Genomic DNA, 21,996 nt, shown 5'->3' with positions numbered 1-21,996 from the left:
GAAATTCACATTCGACATAGAGACTGGTCTGGCAATGTCGTGCAGAACTGAAACGGCACACAGAAATAGAATGATTCTATACTGGGAGCCAAAATACTGAGGTGAGCCCTGAACCAGCGTGGAGATCCCAAAATCATTAGTATGGAACCATAGCAGAAAATCGCCGAGCAGGCGAAACACTTCTGACTTTTATGCGTCTCACCAACAAACTGAACATGCTAAACGATTAAAGCCGAGGACATATTTGACATATTTGAAATAACATATATTTCGTCTGATGATAGATGAAACGTCTGGACAGCTGTGCAGATATTCATCTATTTTCTTTTTTTTTTGTTATTTTTTCACCCCTCCTGTCTTTTATTTTCACACATTTTTTTATGTTCATCAATCATTATGTTATGTCAGCAGCGTACAGTTATCTTCCATATCTTCAGCAGTTATATGATCTTCTGAATCGTCCAGGCGTGCAGACGACTCAGTTATCCTAATCCAATTGAAAAGTTGATGATGAAGGGAGGCATGCAGTTGACCTTGAATATTTCAACAAGATGGACCGATAAAGAAAGATAAAAACATAAACGGAACAAGATAGAAGGCTTGAAACCACTAAAACTAAGAGATGAAGAGACATAGCTGTCTGGGAAGGTGGAATATAATGATACTATATCCCAGACTGTCCTGGAACCAACATGCAGAGAGAGTGAAAAAAAAGCAGAGGTAGCACTGATGCTAGCTAGACGCACGAATGGAGAAATATTTGAGTTGGAACCAGACATGATTTATTGGCTCTACGTCATGGTGGTTGAACTAATGATAATCTGGTAACCAAAGAAAAAACAAATGTAATGATGGAACAGGCAAGAGTGGCCAATTCAGACTGGAGAATTAGACGAGTTGAACATGTTCTTCTCGAATCTTATTGACCAAATATATGTTCGAGATGAATTCAAATCATAACCTGGGAAGACTGGATAAAAAACTGTCATTTCGAGAAAGTTCTTGGCAGAAGTACCTGACGTACATACGGGTTGAAAACCAAGCATGGGACGGAAGCTGGAATTGACTGTGCGAGGAGAAATTCACATTCGACATAGAGACTGGTCTGGCAATGTCGTGCAGAACTGAAACGGCACACAGAAATAGAATGATTCTATACTGGGAGCCAAAATACTGAGGTGAGCCCTGAACCAGCGTGGAGATCCCAAAATCATTAGTATGGAACCATAGCAGAAAATCGCCGAGCAGGCGAAACACTTCTAACTTTTATGCGTCTCACCAACAAACTGAACATGCTAAACGATTAAAGCTGAGGACATATTTGACATATTTGAAATAACATATATTTCGTCTGATGATAGATGAAACGTCTGGACAGCTGTGCAGATATTCATCTATTTTTTTTTCGTTATTTTTTCACCCCTCCTGTCTTTTATTTTCACACATTTTTTTATGTTTATCAATCATTATGTTCTGTCAGCAGCGTAAAGTTATCTTCCATATCTTCAGCAGTTATATGATCTTCTCAATCAAACACTGAGCCCCATGTAATGATACTAGCTGAACAATTTGCGTCCCACGAAGTTTGAAACAGCTCAATATCAACAAAGCGTCTGGTCCTGATGAAGTGCCCGTCATCGTACTTTTCATCCTGTCTTACAAGAAAGAAGTTTTTCCTTCTTGTTAAAAGATTGCTCGCGTTCAGCCTATTTCTAAAAAGGACAAGAAAACTCTTCCAAATAATAGTAGACCGTCAACCGTAACCATCAACGCTGGTGTTCCCCAGGGATCCATATTGTCTTCAACCCTCTTTTTATCAAAGACTTATTGGAAAAAAACAAAAATCCAATGTATTTATTGCTTTGCTGACGACAGCAAACTCATCTCGTCATTATATTTGGATTCCAAGACATCGGCTGCAGAAGCATGAGGTTGAATATCTCAATGAGGATCTAGAAGTAATTTCGAATTGGGGTGAAAGAAACGAGATTCAATTCAATGTCACAAAAACCCAGGCATCGGTTTTCTCCAAGAAGATAAGTGTTTTCAAACTGGATATAATAATGTCAGGTCAGACAATTCCGCTTTCTGCTTCGATAAGTTTGTGGGGAATATAATGGACAACAATATGTCTTGGCACAATCATGTCGCTGGAATTGCAAAGGCTGCTTCTCAAAAGTTTGGAACACTGTTTCGAAACATTAAACTGTACAAACCTCAGCAACTTCAATGCTTCATAAAGCTCAGATCAGACCTTCTTTAGAGTATTGTCCTCATGTATGGAGGTCCGCCCACAAACATACCCTGAAGCTGCTGGTTTCCATCCAGAAAAAAAACCCATTCGCCAGCGTGGAGATGGGAACATCACTTGCAACCTTGTGAAATATCGAAAAAGGGTTGGAGATGTATCTCTCTTCTATAGATAGGTACTTTCACGGGAAGTTTTCAAGTGATTTGGCACATTTGATTCTACCAAGAGCGGTACATATCAGAAATACGCGACGAACTGTGGCTGCTCATCGTTATGAGGTTGAACTCAGTACACCTCAAACTTCACTGTTTGAGAACTATTTCATTTGAAAAAAGGCGTTAATGAGAAATAAACTTCCTTAGAACGTTTTTCTAAATGGATTTAATCTCCAGCTATTTAAATCAAATGTGAATTACTACTTTCGCACAGGCACCGCTTTGAAAGCGCCTCAAGGATTTTCCTGTAGTGCTTGTGTTTTGTCCCTAGAAAAATCAATATGAACAAATATTTTTAAATAAATATAATCAAGTGTATTATAAATTATTACTAAGGGAAACTAGAAAATACTTTGTGTTACTTTTATCCATTTTTGGATGGACTGCACTAATGTCATTTTTTTCACAGAGCAAATACATTTTTTTGAATAACGTTCATTGTATTAGTTTTAAGTTATGTATCTTGAGGTGCGTAGAACTATAGTGATTTATCAACGTGAATGAAGTAGTCAAGCACTTTGAAAATATTGTACTTAGTCAAAATCGAAAAAAATATGACTTCACTTCAAATGATCCAAAAGATTAAAGTCTTCCGGAAAGTCAGGTAGTTATGTTCTCAGAAGATAATTGTTACATATTTGCAGACATACTTATTTTTAAATATGTGACACAAGTAAATAAGTTAATCCGACTAACTACGATGGTTGCTCCTCTGTTTTTCAATTCAATTCAATTCAATTCAATTTTATTTGGAATATGTTAATATACAATTTATTAATATTATGGTTAGGACCACTAGGAGTTTGAGGAAAGCAGCCTAAGCGCAGGTGGCTTGTAATGTGCTTCCGTCTGTCTCCCCGTGGAAGTACTTTAAAAATATATCTGGCACAAAAGTAATAAAAGGTTAAATAACTGTTGCAGTTGTATTAGTGAATAGACAAAGGAAGCTGATATATTTTATGAGAATAAGTACCTATAATTATCTATACATCTAGGTTTACATAATATTGGAAATAGGTACACATACACTGAAAGACACATTGGAAGATTAGAAAATGTACTGAGTGATATTTCTGGGTTATTGGGTATGTTTAAATAAACTGTTTATACGGGTATTATTTACAATTATGAATTCTTTTGTATTTTTTTTATACTTTAAAAATGTGGTATTTATCTTTATTTCAAGGGGGAGCATGTTATACAGTTTTGGAGCGAAATAGTAAACTGAACGTTGGGTATGACTTTTTTTGTAAAGAGGTATATCAATGGATAAATTATGTACATTTCTGGTGTACTTTGTATTTGCCTTAGAATAATTGATATTGTTTGAGTATATCCATATAAGACACTGGTGTGCATACAAACTTCTTATATCAAGCAGATTAGTTTCAGAATAGAGTTTTTCTGTATGAAATTGTCTGTTTTTTTTCAACATTATTTTTAAAACTGTATTCTGGAGCACCTGTACAATATTTAGCACATTCTCAAACATTCCACCCCACACTGTGATACAATATCGTATAACTGACTCAACAAGAGATTTGTAAACGATAATTAAGCTTTTTTTTGTGAGTATATCCCTGAGTTCATACATTTTATAGCTAAGATGTCTAAGTCTTTTTACTATATATTGCAAATGTTCATCCCATCTCAGATGTTGGTCCATTACAACTCCTAAATACTTTAGTTTAGTTACTTTTTCAATATATGGACATTCACAAATGGTTTCAGAACACTTTGGCATATGTAAATAAATTTTTTGTTGGATAGGTTGGTGGTTGCTCAGAAGAGTGAAAGTAATAAATTTCGATTTTTCAACATTAAGGTTGAGAAGATTGTTACTTAACCAAATTTGTATTTTACCCAAACACTCTTCTGCTACTTTATATACCTGTTGCCATGTATCACCTGTACAGATAATTGCAGTATCGTCAGCATATGATATGAGGTGCCCTTTGAAATTATTTATGCGACTTAAACTATTAATACATGCTAAAAATAGTATTGGGCCTAAAACGGTACCTTGAGGTACGCCACTAGAGATTTTAGCCAGTTCACTAACATTGTTACCTATTTTGACTCGTTGGGTTCTACAAGAAAGATAATCTGTAAAAACATTATTTGCTGGTCCTCGTATTCCATATAAATTCAGTTTATTCAAGAGTGCTTCATGAGAAATTGTATCAAAGGCCTTGGCCAAATCAAGAAAAATTGCAAGACACTTTTTTGAATTGTCTAAGGCATCCGATGCTTGCTTAAATAAATCTAAAACAGCTAGTTCAGTATTACTTCCATTAATGAATCCATACTGCCTTTCTGTTAATACCTCATTTCTTTGAAAAAATTCCAGTAGGCGAATTTTGAGGGCATGCTCCAATATCTTCGCAAAATTATCTATTACAGAAATTGGTCGATAGTTGCTTGGATTGGATTTATCACCAGATTTAAAAACGGGAGTGACTATGGAATATTTCCATTGCAGTGGTATTTTGCCAGTTTTAAATATTAAATTGATTATATAGACAAGGGGTTGTACCAAATACAGGTGTAGAGTTTTTATAAGTTTGGAACTAATTCCATCGGGACCAGGGGCACAATTGTTTTTTAATTTTGATATAATGTTTATAATTTCTTTATCATTTACCGGGGTGAGAAATATTTAATTTACTATTGATTTGTCGTTCAAAAATTGTGGGGTCATTCTATATGATATATTTATTTTTTTAGCCATTTCTGTACCAACACTAGCGAAATATTCATTGAAAACGTTTGCCTTTTCCTTATCTTCCCTAAATATCTTATCTTTTAATTTGATTTCTCCTATATTTTTCTGTTTTATATTTCTATTAGTTATTTCATTGATTGTTTCCCATGTTTTTTTGCAATCTTTACTATTTTCCTTTAATTCATTTCTGTAATAGTAATTTTTTGTAATTCGTAATAATTTACTAAATTCATTTCTATACCGCTTATATTCATTTCTCAATTCTGGGTTCATATTTTTATTCATTTTCAGTTTCAGTTTATCTCTATGTTCTATAGATTTGATCAAACCTACAGTAATCCACGGTTTAAGTTTGTGCGAAGATTTTTTTACGTATGTGTCTTGTAGTGCAGTCTTTTAAATGTTTTTCAAATTTAGTAATAAAGTTATCATAGGATTTTTGTGATTCATTGCAATTTATAACATCAAAACAATTTTCGTTTTGTAACACATTGTAAAGTTTTGTATAGTCAATGTAGCTATAGCTATGGGATGTGTTTCTTTCTATCATCGGTTTTACAATAGTCTTCTTCAACTAAAAAGTTACAGTATTCATAAAACTCAAACTGGAAGTGAAATTTGTTTAATGAACTGCCAAAATATTATAATCTTCCCCTACCTGTTGAAACCGACCATATCATGAAATCAGGGCCGTGGCGAAAAGAAATACCAGGGGGGGGAGGAATTCAAATTTTCCCAACCCCACCAGCAAAATTTTCAAACCTTCGATAAAATGAAATTTGAGAGATTAGTTACTACTATAATATATTGATTTTCTTACTTAGCTATCCAAAGATTGGCTGAATGCTCATGCCCCTTAGGGTATGCACAAACAAAAATAAATTTTGGTAATTATAAAAATGATAATGGGAATTATTCTACTTTGGACCAAGGTCCTTGGTCTTCCACCATATCCACCATGTATAGGAATATTCAATACAAATGAATGGAAACAACACTTGAATAATATTGTGCTTATTGTTTTCTACTATTATTTTTTCTATTTTCACGGCCCGGAATTACAACACAACTTTTCCAAGTCGAAAAAACAGCGAAAAGTTCGGAATTTTATAAAATTGTCACTTCAAAATTTGTGGACTGTTCAGGACTGTTCTCTTAATTGGGAGAAATTAAAATTTTTTGAAGTTTTCAAACAACTCAGAATTTCTAAGTATGGGATCTCCAAGTTCTCTCCATGTTGAGAAATCCCAACCTTCTCCCGGTTCTTTCCCTTTTCTTATTACCTCTCCCTTTCTTTTCTCTCAGTTTCATTTTTTTTTAATTTTCATTCTTTTACTATTAATTTTTCTATCTTCACGTCCCAAAATTTCCCAACTTTTTCCCAAGTCGAAAAAGCAGGCGGGGCACCCCCCCATGGCGACGGCCCTGCATGAAATAATTGAGTACAAATCACAGAACGGAAAGCCATCAATACAGAGAACATGTTTTGTGGGTTGCGTGACTGTAAGGTGATTTATTTCTGTCTTTTTATTCCACTTCCTAACGCAGAAACGCGCGTAGTAGTGCTGCAGACAACCATGAAATTATTGGTCACTGTAGATAATTAAAAATGTAAAAATACTGGTTGAAATATAATTTTGTTTGAATAAAACAAACTAGTCAACACATGCGTCTATTCAGTTAACAAGTTTAGTGATCCAATAATTTTTCTGAAAAAAGGTTACTTGGGTAACGGGATCAATTTTTCCTTAAAAAAAAACAATTGCTTGCCGACGTTTAGAATTGAATCAAATTCTTCTTGAAGGCTCTGTAACAATGAATTTTCATTAAGATACTTTCCACAAAACTTATACGATTATTATCATTTCAATTTCACTAGAAATAATGAGTTATTAATTAAATTACTCACCAAAAAGTAGTTTTTTCATGTTGATAATATTACTATTTTGAAAACCATCAGACATATTAGATACATATAAAAAAACATTGCAGCAACCAAATTTTCAAGACAACACCAACACAAAACGACAAAAAACAAACGAATGGCTTTATTTGTGATTCTGATAAGGTGGTGTCTGTTTTTTAATTAATAGCAGAAATACAAAGACTAAAAAAAGGGTAAATTATTCAGGTTTTCCACTTATCAAATTGAAATATGCAGTATTAAGGCCATCGACATCTCTTCTAGTGGTAACACTATCGCATTGGAGGATATGTATCATTTCGCTCAAAAGTCGTTTGGATAAATATGGTTGAACATCTAGAATAGTTGGATGACCAAAATCGAAAATGTGTCCATATTCTTTTTCATGTTCAACGAGATCTGTGGGGTTTTTTATATTCAGTTTCTTAGAGTCTCTCATGTGTTCTGAAACTCGTGTTTTAAGATACGGTCCGGTTTGACAGCTTCCACAGTTCAATTTGTACACTTTATTGGATTGTATTTCTTGTGGTGTTTTTGTTTTTTGTTTCGAGAAAAAACGCTTTCCAACTGTATTTTCACAACAGTTATTTCTTGTGAAATTGAAACGATAATAATCTTATAAGTTTTGTGGAAGGTATCTTTATGATGTACAGAGAAAACTATAGGCAAGAGTCGCTGAACAAATAAATACAATGACAATCTGTTGAAACTTGTTTTTCAGAAATATCTGAAGTACAATGAATGTAAATATATTGCAGAATCATCAAAATAAAAAAATTTGTTCAACCTTGGTGAGTTATTATCTATTAAATACCACTCACCTTGAGGTTACCGCTAAGCGTTCTTCTCGGAAATTTGACCATTTTGAAATGAATGAAGAAATATAATTTAAATCATATTAAAACGTTTCGGAACTCAGTCGATAGTGATTAAAAAACTTGACACTATCCCCCTGGAGCTTCTTATGTAAATAGTGGAACTCGCTCCTTAGATAGTAAGGGATATCTAAAAGTAATATTAATTCCTTTACATCCATTTAAATAGCCCGCAGCTGGGAACATTCGACTGGTAAGTTACCAGTCGAAGACTGGCTATAAATCAAATCATCTAAATGAACAATTCGTTCAGGCCAGTCTGAACTGTATCAAGTATGCCCACTGACTATATGTGAGAAGTTTTCTTTTCTTATACGAGAAATTAGGTAAATTTTGGATATGCGGTTGGTTACCTCGTTCACAGGCAGATGGGGCGATGACAAACCTGTTGTTTGTTGTCTGCTTGAGCTTAATTCGAGTAATGATACTCTAAAAAGAATTCGATTTTCGATTATCGGAAATCATCGACTTTATGTTGATGATATACACTACCTGACGAGGACCAAACAGCCCGAAACCGGTCTGCAAGTGTGTTCTAATAATTGAAAATCTATTGCGGCAGTTGTATCGCCAACATGATATGCAGGAATAACTTCAGTAAAGAATCCTGCACTGACACCTGTCGGGTATAATCCAACACCCTTCGTGGTAGTAGCCAGGGAAGTAGTTGTTTTCTGATAGGTGTCAGTCCCTTAACCTACAGTGTAGGGAGTGGAAACTGGCCTGAATAAATTGTTCATTTAGATGATTTGCTCTATTATGAGGATAAACATTATTAACACAGTCCCAAATGTTGAGAAGTTCGAATTCCACCTGTCAAGTCCGATACTTTCCATGATTGGTGACAGTAATAAAAAGTTGGCCTGTTATTTTTGTTAAAGCATACAAAATATTCGGGAATGTGTTTTGAATTACAGCTTTCTGAATGATCATCGATATTACTGATTGTGAAACAATTGGTTTGTTGTTATTTAAAACAAAATCCCGCTCTTTTTGCATATAGGCTGAACAAAACCGGTTTTCCAACAAGATACTGTAAAAGTTTATTCCGGTTAGGATGTGCAGTTTTAACAGCCTTCCATTTTCATTTCGATTTTGTTGCTAGCATCGACAAATGTGTTACTATTTTCGGCACTTGAAATTTTGCTTCATTTCTTCATGATATTTATGTGAAACATAGGAACAACATAGTTTTTCATTATTGCCAGGGGGTGTGTGCGAGATTCAGACCTAATAATTTTGAAGAGGATGGTTATACAAGTACTATGCTAATTTATTTCAGTAATAGTTTATTGTGATATTTTTACTGAACAGTTTACACAACCACGGTTTTGTGTCACAATAAATATAACATAATAATAATCGACTTCATTCAATACAAGAGATACAGGATAACTAATTTGTATTTACATTATAGTCCAGTCATCTTAGTAAGTTCACCTCAAAACTTGAGGTACCTAGATATAAACTTGTTTAAACTTCTATTTCAACATCCTTAAAGTTGTTTTAGAAACTACATATGAAAAGGGGGGAAACTACTATTACAATCTAAGGTTAAAGGTCAAAAAATCGATTTTTGCACATTTTTTGCAAATATTTTGTTTCCTATGGGTTTTTGCTATTTGTATTCCCCATCAATATTGTAGAGGAATGAATTCCCAACAACTTTCATTTCGAAATTTTTTTCATATGATGAATCTTTTTCGAGGTTAGAGCATCATTTAAGGTCAAAAAAACGCAATATAGATTTTCTTTGTTATTGATAAATAGATATTCATTAATAATTTTCACTATTACATTATATTCAATAATTATTTTACTTACATAATATCTGTTTTCAATTGAGTATCAATTTATTCAACAACACTTAACTGCTTTTTTGGGAAAGAAAGTTTTTGGCTAAATTCCAATGTAATTGACATCAATAACTTCTCAAATATATAAAAAAGAGGAAAGAAATTTCTGAGTGATGTTTTTATTACAAAAATTTTTCCATAGATTTATGATTGTGAAATATGAGTAAAAATTACAAGAACTACTTTTTCATTTTTTTAAAGCGCAGAAGTCGTATTACACCCACTTAATGCGTGCAGAAACATGAAGGAGAATACTTGTCAAAATTTGCAAGACAAAATTTTTGTTTTTACATTTCCTTTGGCGACTTTCTTAAAGCCATTTTTTTTTTCATGAAATAGTTAGTGTACGCCCAATTGACTGGCAAATAAATCGATACCTTCTCTTATTATATCTGCAGTTTTTTCAGGTTTTGATTCTTCAATAGCTGTTTCAATAATTAGTACATCCGCATCATCTCTGGCCTATTTGGTAATAATATTTACAGCTTGTAATTTTTCAATTAGCATATTAATGAGCTTTTCTTTATTACTTCGATTTGATAGGAATTTCCAGGTAATGAAGATGTACCCAGTTATTTTTCATTTGAAATCTTATTAGTGAAAATGAGAATGTAATTGAAATTTTTCCCTCAATTAATTATTAATTTTAGGAACTGGTTATAAGTGTTATTGATAGATATTTGTTATTGATAGATAGTTGATGAGAAATGGAAATTATTATTATTTATATATCTATCAATGATTAATAAACTTAATATGGTGTGTTTTTGACCTTTAATGATGCTGTAACCTCGCACTCTTCGTCTCTACATCGAAAACATTTCAGCGTATATTGATCAATTACAATTAGCAAAAAAACTCATAGAAAACGAGATATTTGGCAAAAAATGTGCAGAAAATCGATTTTTGTGACCTTCAACCTTATATTTTGATAGTGGCATATATCCTATCATATGTATTCTTGTATAAACTCGTATGTGTATCATATACGAGTTTATACAAGAACCTAACTTTGTCAGAGATGACTGGACCATTATTTGAAAAAACCTTGTGACAAAAGGGCGAAGTGTCAGCTGAAGCTGTTTTTCAAGTCACCTCAGGAGTAAATAGATATTGAAAAAAAAACTAATTCTATGCGAATAGAATCGCTAACGGTACGTTCCCTAAAATACATAATTATTACAAAGTGATTTGAAAATGAATGATAACATTATCAGAAAATGGTATCATACTCAGCGGAAGAATGGCCAGATGTTAGTTACATTCCTTATTTATTGCACAGAAGTATTTACAAAAAAAATTAAAAAATTAAAATATTGATCATCACATAAATGGTTGAATATCTGTCAGAATCTGCTTAAAATTCATATATTTGTAGTAGCCAGTCCATTTATCAAGTGATACATCTAAAATAGGAGGAGCCTTACTCTCAATTTTTTTAAACTTATACAGAGAGTAACCCCAGAATTCCTTATGAAATGAGTTAGATATGTAAGAGAAACTTTGTGTAGATAGAGCAGTAGGTACAAGTAGTAGAATACATTTTCTAGTCAGTTGATTCAGGCTACGCATTGTTATTAGCCTTTTGCGTAGATACGAGAGATGACCAGTAGTCAAAACTTGCCAATAATGTGATCAAATTTTTGAATTCCACATGCAAATCGAATACAAGAATTCTGAATTCGTTGCAAACAAACCTGGAGTAATGCAGGATCATTTACCGGGTGATTCTCCAAGGTGGCTCACCCCTATAACTTTTTTATTATTGTAGATGAAAAAACGAAATTTAGTAGTTATTGATTATAGTTCACTTTACATTTTTTTGCCATATTTACTTGCTTTGCAGTATTTCCGGTTTGACAGGAAATGACCCCAACTTACGATTTTTATATGGGACATAGTATATATTTTTACTTATTTCGATCGAGAATGACATTATAAATCCAACAATACTTCACTCGTCAATATTTGACAAATAAAATCAGTTTTATTCCAATTTTTATTTTTTTGAACTAGAATGCCATGCATCCTGTAAATCGTTTCATTCTTGATCAAGTAACATGGGAAAACTACAACTTTGAGGCTTATGACTTCACAGTCGTCTTAAGAATAATTACACAGTCGCAAATATGAATTTTTCCAGTTGACTTGATTTTCCAAATGGAAAGGGGGTGACTCGGCGGCTTTTTGTGAAAGATCATTTTCTCAGGAATAATTTGATGCCACACACTTTCACTTTATTTTCTCTATTTTTCTGAATAATTGAAAGAAACGATCATAATAACAAATAATACGTATTCGGTATACTTATGCACTAAGTCCTGTTATTCTAGTTATCCCTGACAAACAATTGAAGAGGTTGCTAGGACTACCTAAACAAATAGGCTAATTAATATGCTGTCACTTTGAAAATTAATTTGTTGTGTAGTTCATAATTAGATATGGCGAATTATACCAGAAACGAGATTATTGACATGTTGCTAATTTACGGAGAAACAAGAAAGAATGCAACTGATGCGAAATGAACCAGAATAAAATGGCAATAACTTATCGTCAGTAAATAAAAAGAAGTAGACGTGTTGGTCTATTTTGAAGTGAATTGTACGGCGTCAATTCGTCAAATTGTTTCTGAGTGTGATATAAGTTATTCGTCCGTTTGGAGAATTCTTCACAAACATAATTATCGATCATTCAAGTACCAACTACACCAACATACCAGAGATGTACGTTTTCCGTTTAAAATTATTTATTCCGATGAAACCCGATTCAACAACTTGGATATGTTCAATAGGAATAATGAAAATTACTGATCTCAAACAAATTTACATCTGATAAAAGGAAAATATTGTCAAGAGCGATTTCGTTTCAATTGCTGGATGCCTATTATCGGAGGAAAACTTTTGGGGCCAATAATTTGCGACGGACTACTGACTGCGGAAAGATATCTACAGTACCTTAGAAATCAAATTAATGATTTTATTGAAGATTTGCCACTCGCTAACCAAGTTGATATCTATGTTCAACAACATGGAGAGCCACCTCACAATTCTCAAGTCGTAAGAGAACATCTGAATGACACCTTCTCAGAAAAATGGATTGGCACTTATGGACCTATTCAGTGGCCTGCGAGGTACATTCTTGAGTTGTCATATTTTAACATAAATGTATTATTTTATTTTCATATTCTAGATCACCAGATCTTACTCCGCTAGATTTTTTTCTCTGGGGAACAATTCAAAGTCAGGTTCACAATACAACATCAGCTACTCGTGAAGAACTAGAGCATGAAGTAAGGGTGGCATTCCAGAACATCACTGAGGAACAGCTAATCAATATGATGCGCGCAACAATTGAAAAAGTTGAACTTTACCGTGATCAAGGAGGAGGCCATTATGAAAATTTATTTCCTTAATAGACTAATTTGGGACTTGCAATTGTTCAGAAAAATAGAGAAAATAAAGTGAAATTATGTGGCATCAAATTATTCATAAGAAAATGATCTTTCACAAAATGCCGGCGAGCCACCCCCTTTCCATTTGAAAAAATCGAGTTAACAGGAAAAATTCATATTTGCGACTGTGAAATAATTCTTAAAATGACTGTAATGTCATAAGCCTCAAAGTCTTAGTTTAACCATGTTACTTGATCGAGATTGAAGCGATTTACACGATTCATGGCATTCTAGATAAAAAAATAAAAATTGGAATAAAAATGATTTTATTTGTCAAATATAGACGAGTGAAATATTATTGGATTCAGAATGTCATTCTTCATCAAAATAAGTAAAAATATATAGGATGTCCCATTTAAAAGTCGAAAGTTGGGATAATTTCCGGTCTAACCCGAAGTACGGCAAAGCAAGTAAATATATCAAAAAATATAAATTAAAGTATAATACACAACCTCCCAAATTTCGTTTTTCTATCTCCAATAATGAAAAAGTTATAGGGGTGAGCCACCTTACAGAATCACCCAGTATCGCAATATGATATTCTGGACGTCACCAGAGTCTTACATAAGCTCAAGTTTTGTGTGTGAAAGATATTCTGATTGCGGTATAGGTTATGTTAGGTTAGGTCCAAAGTGAGTGGGTCTATTCAACCTTCCACCGCAACCCGCAAGGGTTTATTGTGGCTCACACCAATTCACACTCGGTCAAATAAACCCAGCTTCTTAACGAAGCCGATTAGTTTGTATGGTGAGTGGTCTTTCAGGTCAGATGGTAAGACTACGGCTCTGCCGAACTCTAAAAACCTGATTCGGTCCCTAGCGGGACAGACACAAAGTATATGTTCTATTAATGAGGTAGTCGGCTAGTCAAGTTGCAAGATTCCCACCTTGATACCTACGATAACCTTTCCATATGAGGGTTTTTGCACGTCAGCTACACCTGAAGATGCCTTAGAATTCAGCCGTGCAGGGCTTTTTGGCCTCTGGTTTTTGTGAATCATCACTGGAGCGCAAACGTTTGCTAACCTGCTCATTACGGCTGTTCAGGAGATCTCGCTCCTGAACTAAATTTACAGGGTGGTCCGTTGGAGTCGTAAGCTCGACATCCATCTCCACAATAGACTCAGCGTCAGAACGAATTTTCAAGTTCACTCTGTCCGTAGAAGTTCCACGAGTAGCTAGGGAAAGAAGGTCAATCACGGCAGAGTCTCGCATTACCGTGACAAGCCGATGCTACGACGAGAGCGTCCGGTATCTCGAAGGTTCCGTAGAGATAGCTGATAGGCTCATTGTCATTCATTCTCTCGGCACGGATACACACACCTAAGGATTAAGCCATCGTTGGGATGCTATTCAGTTAGGGAATAACAGAACCACAGGCGATTCTGTCATTCCCGTATCCAGCGGGGCTACGTGAAAGCAGGCATCCGATGGTTTGTTCAACCCCCACATCCCAAGTCAATGCACTCGCCGAAAATAGCATGCCCAGTGGTTCAGGCAGTGAAAGATGAACAAGGACAGCCAACATGCCTGATTGGAGTATAGATTGGGTCATAGTACATCATAGTAAGGTTTGACAAAGATGACTAATACATTTTGTGAACCTAAGGTTGGAGTCTACCCATAATCCTAAATTTTTAGAAACGTCAGCAACTTCGCACGCAGTTCCTAGTAAGTTTAGTTTTGAAGTTTTGGCATATTTGCTCACGCAGTGACTTGGGACCAAAACTCCTTGTAACTGATTTTATGTACGTATGTATTTACGTATCGTCAGCATAGTGGTTGATTGTGTAAGTTTCCACAATTTGGTGAAAATCTGCTACATAGAGTGTGAATAGATATAAAATTTCCAATAATAACTGACTGGGAACGTGATGTGAGGTAGTCTTCAATCAGTTTGGCAGCATCCTTAGCAAATTCATAGTATAATAGCTTTCTGTATAGTATACTATGATCAATTGAAACCATCGCTTTGCTTTAATTTAGTAGTATAAGACATGTTAGCTGGTTGCCATCACTTGATCTAAATAGTTCGTCAGTTATATTCAAGAGAGAAGTGAATCCAGATCAATCTTTCGTTTCAATATTTTGTTTCATGATATAACCTGTAATTTTTTCCTCCAGAAGTTCTTCAAAGGCTTTGGATAAGGTTGGTAACAAACATGGAATGACTTGGTGGGATTACTAGTTTTAGGTATGTGAATGACTGGGGCATTTTTCCATGCCATGGGAAACCGGTTAGTGGTGATGACCTAATTGAAGATGAACGCTACGTGATCTTGAAGTTTTTTCTCAATATATTTAATCATTTTAATGGAAATACGATCAGGTCCAGTGGGGTTACTTGTGATACCATTCAGGTGGCGTTGGATATGGATAGAAGTAACGGTCAAAACACAGAATTGAGAGTTTTCTCTGAGAGTGTCTTATATATTAAGAAAAAAAAGTTGACTTGAAGATTTATCCACACGACGGATATTGAGAAAATTGAATTAGTTTTCGATGCATTTTTCAATTCCTGAAGAATTTCAGATGGTTTTTATTTCTTAAAATTTCAAATGATGTTGATGTAATCTATTCGGTTAGTGAGTTTTTTGTTTGTGAATACAAAACTAAGGTATGCTTTCTTCTCACGTCGTATTGCGGCTACTGCCCTAAAAACTATACAACTGCATATTTTCTGATATCTATATAATATTTCCAATCTATTGAAAGTTTTGTCACTTTATGTTTCTTCAATGTCTTATCTCTGATTCGTATGAGTTCTTTAATATTATATGTTAGCCAAGGTGCTGGTGGTTTGATAGTTCAAGTGAAAAAGGCTCTGTATGGATTTTTTTGGCAACTTATCAACATATGATCAGAAATGTTCTGGATATCAGTAACATCGATTGTTGTAATTTCGCCAGGTTCCAATTACACTAGGACATCTATCAGCGTAGCGCTGGTTGGTGTGACACGGGCATGCGAGTTCATCAGTTGATGAAGATTATATGGATAATAATACAAAGAAAAGATTTGTGCCAGGTTCTAGCAAGTTACTATTGAGATCCCCTATCGATATAAGTGGGTCACATGTTGGTGAAAGGTTACTAATTATATCCTCTAGTTTTTGCAGATAATGATATTGGATTTTGTAGGGTGGTATTTGAAGATATCCATAACTGTTCAAGAGCAGGAGTGTGTTGTTGGAAACTTTTCTTGAAAAAAAGAGTTTGACTTCTACTGTTCTTATCTCCATGAATTAGATGCTGATTCGGAATCAGAAATGAATCTGGATTGCTTTCTGTACTGAGTCAAATCTTCGATAGACCAACCAAATCTAGATCTTTACTCAATACATGGTTTTCAAAGAAATCAAATCCAGTGGATACTGACCTAACGTTTATTTAAGCCAATTCAAACATATTGAAATATAGGAATAATGTATCTTCGTTTAATTGGTGATAAAGAGTTGAAATAACCAAAATTATATGAAATGAATAGTTACAGTAATAATTGTATAGAATGTATGAAAATTGAAGTTGTTTATTTTGCCCTTCTGGAACTTGTGCTGTCACTACGAGTGATTTTTTTCAAGTCCATCAGTGTTTTCTTGGCTGGGTATTCAGTGGTTATATTCAAATCAACATCAACGTTTTGTACCTATCTGTGGGTTATCTGTGGGGATGTGAGGCGTTGGTGCACTATCAGAATACCTTCTTCAATATGAAAGGGTTCCTTGACTCCCTTTCTCCCAAATTTTGATTTCTTCTTTGGTCAATTCTTCAGCAGTGTAGATGTCTCCGTTCACAATCAATTTATTTGCTTTAATTTTGGCTGTCAGATGTTTACCTCTGGCTTTCTTCAAGCGACTAACTGGTATTTTATTGTCTAACCTATTTTCGTAATACATATCGTGGCTAATTTTGTATTGGTTGGTACAGTAAAATTTATAAATCAACTATCAGGTTAGCAAAGAAAATGTATTACAGAAACAGAACTGGGGAATCAACTAACAAAATTAAAGAGACTTGGTCCATAATAAATGACCTCAAAGGAAAATCAAAGAAAACAAAAGTTGATATCCCTGCAGAGGGGTGACGTTCAGGACAGTGGTTGGACATCGATGAGCCACCCAGACACTTTCCAAAGGCAAAAACCCACCAAAAAAGACCATGGTTACTGTATGGTGATCATCGGCTGGTGTGATTTAGAGGAGTGACATACAATTGGTTTGAATCGTACCTCTCAGGCCGAAGTCAAATGGTAAGAACATCGGAACTCTCAGAAAGCAGAGCTATCACATCTGGTGTGCCACAGGGTTCTGTGTTGGTTCCAGTTCTGTTTTTGTTGTATATTATTGATTTGACTATGATAGATATATCTGGCATCTTTACTCTATTCGCGGATGATACAACAATATTGTGGAAGGAAAAAACCCAGAAGAGCTACATAAAAAGATATCATCTGATTTAGAAAAGGTGAAAAATTGGTTTGATGCTAATTTATTATCCTTGAATATCTCCAAAACAAATATATAACATTTAAATGTCTGCTAAATGAACTGTCAATGAACAATGATATCTTGGAAAACAAATTGAACACACAATTTCTTGGTGTCTATATTGATAATAGGCTCAAATTTGATGTACACGTTAGACAAAACAAGAGTAAAATCTCCTGCGGATGTCATGCAGTGAGGGTGGTTTCTAACGTGCTGGGTTTTCACACAGCAAAAATGGTTTACTACGCTTTGATTGAATCCCAAATAAGATATGGAATACTATTTTGGGGAACAGAAATTATTTTGCGGCCAATAAGATTTTAACCGTCGTTGCACTGTTCATTCTTGAAACTGTATGTTTGGTGCACAAACTTAAAACGGGGTTTGACTTTGTTTCTTCTCCTCGTGCTACTCGTAATAGCATATTTAATGTAAGACTACCTATACCTAACTCAACATTGATCAAGGATTCCATTTTTTTTTAGAATGGTGGAAAATTATTCAATCACTTACCAGTAGATATAAGGTGTCCAAATCTGACCAACATACAACTCAAGAAAGCATTTAGAAATTTGCTAACTGATAGACCCTATTATAGCTTGCAAGAGTACTTTAATGAATCATTTTAAAAGTGTATTCCATTTTATATTTATTTTTATTGTATTTGTATCTGTTTCATTCAAACCTTTATTAATTGCCAGTTTTTATCCATACACCATTAGTTATGCTTATATTTATACCTACAAAGCTTTGTTGGGATACAAAATCTTCTGACAATAAAGTATATTTTGATTTGATTTGATTTGGTTGCCTTCAGCTTGTGGTCATTTGCAAGTGAATTATTTTTAATGATTCACGATTTTTCTATGCAAAAACCATACGCCAAACAATAGAAAATCAAAGATTCATAAATACTTTTTTCAAGCGGTAGGGTATTAACTGACAATAATTATATTATGATCTGCAACACAAAATGTATTTTGATGCATATGAGATGCGTAGTACGTTACACCAAAGTAAATATGAAAGAACATTTTTTTCAAACATTGGCACCCTGCTGTTAAAAAGACCTTCAGAGCATTTGTTCATGTAATGTTTTTTCTCAGAATGTGCCAAAAATAACCTCAAGTGTCAGTATGCTAATAAAAAATACCGTTTATAGAGTTCACAATGAGTGTTTTTTCAATAATTACCGGGTTGAGAATATTCGAAATTAGCACTATGAATATAAAAATTTACCCTCGTACACTAGCAGCTCAGTTCCCAACCTTGCAAACATTCGCTCAACAACATCTGACAGCTTTAAACTAAACAAATGGCACTTCGTGATCCGGGTTCGCACATTAAAAAATTCCTAGTAGGGAGCTCGTTGCTCTATCTGCCTCTGTACAACTTCCTCATTTCAACTTCTCGATTGGTTACATCCTTTCGTGACCACGGCGTCGACCTCTGGGTTTTTTCAGTGTTTTCACAACACCACGCATCGCGAGTGTTTAGCGCCGATTCAAAGTATCGGTCGCTTGTCACTTGATACTTTCGAAAAAAAAAATGACGGCCGGAAGTAAATTCGCCAAGTGAATCGGGGGATCGGTACCTTCTACACGGTACCTAGAAAAATGGGCAACGGGTAAGTTACTTTCTGTTTTTGTATTTTCACTCGGATATCTGAATCGCAAGAAACTTATAGGTATGTAAACAAATGTGACGTAAATTTTGGTAACTCAAAATGAAAAGACATGTGATGGAACTGGCCGATACTTTATGAAAATCCATAATGTATTCAAGAATCAATTTATTTTGAGATTTTCACACGTGTTTCGCTAGACAATAGATTATTAAAACTCTGGTAAAAATATATATGAAGCATTGAATATGTAGATTTAAGTAAGTGTAGACACGCCTGAATGAAGTGTTTCTTGAATGAGAAAATATACGCTGAGTCAAGCCTGTTGAAATACAGTTTGTACACAATATTAATGAATTTGTAGGTATAGTGAAAATATCGTATAGGTACAGGTGCTACTCAACAATATTTTTATGAAAATACCACTTGTAGAAACCACTTTTATATTTTTCAGTAAATTCAATCCTTTAGAGTTCACCCATGCAATATAAAACTTCACCTCCATTGTGTCTTCATATTTTTTTTCATTGATAATCATTCATGTTATTTGCCTTGGTGTTTTTCATATTCCAATCCCAATCGCAACGGGTCTAGATCCTTCTGGTCGGTAGGTTAGCTTAGGTTAGGTTAGGTCTAAAGTGTGTGGGTCTATTCGACCCTCCACCGCAATCCGCAAGGGTTTATTGTGGATCTCACCTATTCACACTCGGAACTCTAAGAACCTTCGATCCCCAGCGGTGCAGGCACGAAGTATATGCTCTGCTGTTTCATCATTTTCCAAACAGAGGCGACACACACTGTCTTCCGACAGTCCAAGTGTCTGCAAATGACAGTGACCAATAAGAAGGCCTATTAGACATCGTAGTTCATCCCTACTGTAGTCCAACAACTGTTTGGTATCAAGCTTCGAAGGGTGGATAAACGCCTTGGAGTGAGCCAATCCTGGAAGATTCTGCCGGAAGTCCATAAATCTTCTTACCATCCAGGTGTTCAAAGCCCAAAGCGATGCCAATGACAAATTCTGGTCCGATGAAGCCGCTTACAGCACCCTCCTTTGCAAGAGAGTCGGCCGCTTCATTACCTTCCAGGCCAGTATGGCCAGGAATAGAGACCAGAGACAATATGTTGAGTCTTCCTATCGAGGAGAGTCGTTTTCGGCAATTTGCTACCAATTTAGACGTTGCTTGGTAGGAGCCAAGAGCTTCCAACACCGCTTGACTGTCCGAGAATATTTTTATTGACTTGTGAGTGAGGTTGGATTTACCCAATCTCTCCCCACACAATTCAATAGTGTGAATTTCCGCTTGAAATACAGTCGCATAAGTTCCTGGTAGGTAGGTAAAGCTGTTAATCAAAACTTTACAAAATTCAAAATTCCACCACTAAAACAATGGATGGTTCTATTGCAACAACAGCCATAGAAGGAGCAAATCTTCTAGCTGAAAAATTTGCGTCCCACTCCACAGTCGATATTCTGGGCAACACCCAAAATTCCGACACTGAAATCCACAATGCCGGAAACGTCTAGTCAGGTGAATTTTGAAACAGCTTGATATCAACACGATGTCTGTTCCTGGTGAAATGCCCGTCATCGTGCTTAAATTGTGAGCCAATGAACTCGCACCAGTATCTTGCAGACTTTTCAGTGTGTCTTGTAAGAAAAAGGTAGATATCTCCTTCTTGTTGAAAGATTGCTCGCGTTCAGCCTATTCCCAAATAGAGCAAGAACAATCTTCAAAATAAATATAGACTACTCGCTCTACTATCAGTGATATTATATCGAAAATCATATCCTTAAATATTTGGATGGCTTTAAACTCGAGCGATCATCAATATGACTCTCGGAAACAAAGAACAACAGGCGACCTTTATCGTATATCACCCGAATTTGGAATAACGCAATCGAGAAACATGGAGGGTCAAGAGCTGTTGCCCTTGATATTTCTAAGGCCTTTGACAGTGTGTGGCCAAACTTGGATGCTATGACTTGTCGAATCATTTTTGTGTATGGCTTCCCAGCTTCCTGAAAGAGCGTTCCTTGCAAGTGGCCGTCGAAGGATATCTCTCGAATACTTTCCCATCAACGTTGCTGTTTCTCAGAGAGCCATATTGTCTCCAACCCTCTTTTCATTGTATATCAACGACTTAAACGAAAAAATGAGGAATCCAATATATCATTTTGCTGACGATATCACACTTGTCTCGTCATTCCATTTGGATTCCAGTTCATCGGCAGCGGATGCACATCCTCACTAGCAGCAGGAGGTTGAATGTCTTAATGAGGTGATTTCGAATTGGGGTAAAAGTATCCAGGTTCAATTCAATGCCATGAATACCCAGGCATCGGTTTTATCCAAAAAGATAAATGTCTCCGAACCGCATACAATAATGCCAGGACAGACAATTCCGCTTTCTGTTTCGATTAAGTTGTTGGGAGTTAAAATGAACACCATAGTGTCTTGGCACAATCATGTCGCTGGAATTGCAAAGGATGCTTCTCAAATCCGAAACAGAAAACTGTACACACCTCAGCAACTTTTGGTGCTTCATAAAGCTAAGATTAGACCTTCTTTGGAGTATCGTTGTCATG

General features: G+C 35.2%; 1 protein-coding gene across 4 annotated transcripts in view; it reads left to right on the top strand.

Annotated features, from left to right (window-relative positions):
• The window catches only part of nemy (cytochrome b561 family member no extended memory), a 306,149-nt gene that overhangs the window by 74,971 nt on the left and 209,182 nt on the right, over window positions 1-21,996 (top strand). The window contains exon 1 of one of the 4 annotated variants that reach the window (XM_074180151.1): window positions 19,213-19,409. The exons of the other annotated variants lie outside the window; for them this stretch is intronic. Within the exon in view, the coding sequence (XP_074036252.1) occupies window positions 19,399-19,409 (11 nt within the window). The 5' untranslated portion in view covers window positions 19,213-19,398. Of the gene's footprint in view, window positions 1-19,212; window positions 19,410-21,996 lie in introns of those variants that run through there. 4 annotated transcript variants of the gene reach the window in all.

This window comes from Leptinotarsa decemlineata, unplaced genomic scaffold, assembly GCF_025532065.1.
Source record: "Leptinotarsa decemlineata unplaced genomic scaffold, Ldec_3_MD MMD2_tig00026294_RagTag_RagTag, whole genome shotgun sequence".
NCBI lineage: Eukaryota > Metazoa > Arthropoda > Insecta > Coleoptera > Chrysomelidae > Leptinotarsa > Leptinotarsa decemlineata.
Note: the sequence above shows the minus strand (reverse complement) of the source record. Positions and strands in the feature narration are given on the sequence as shown.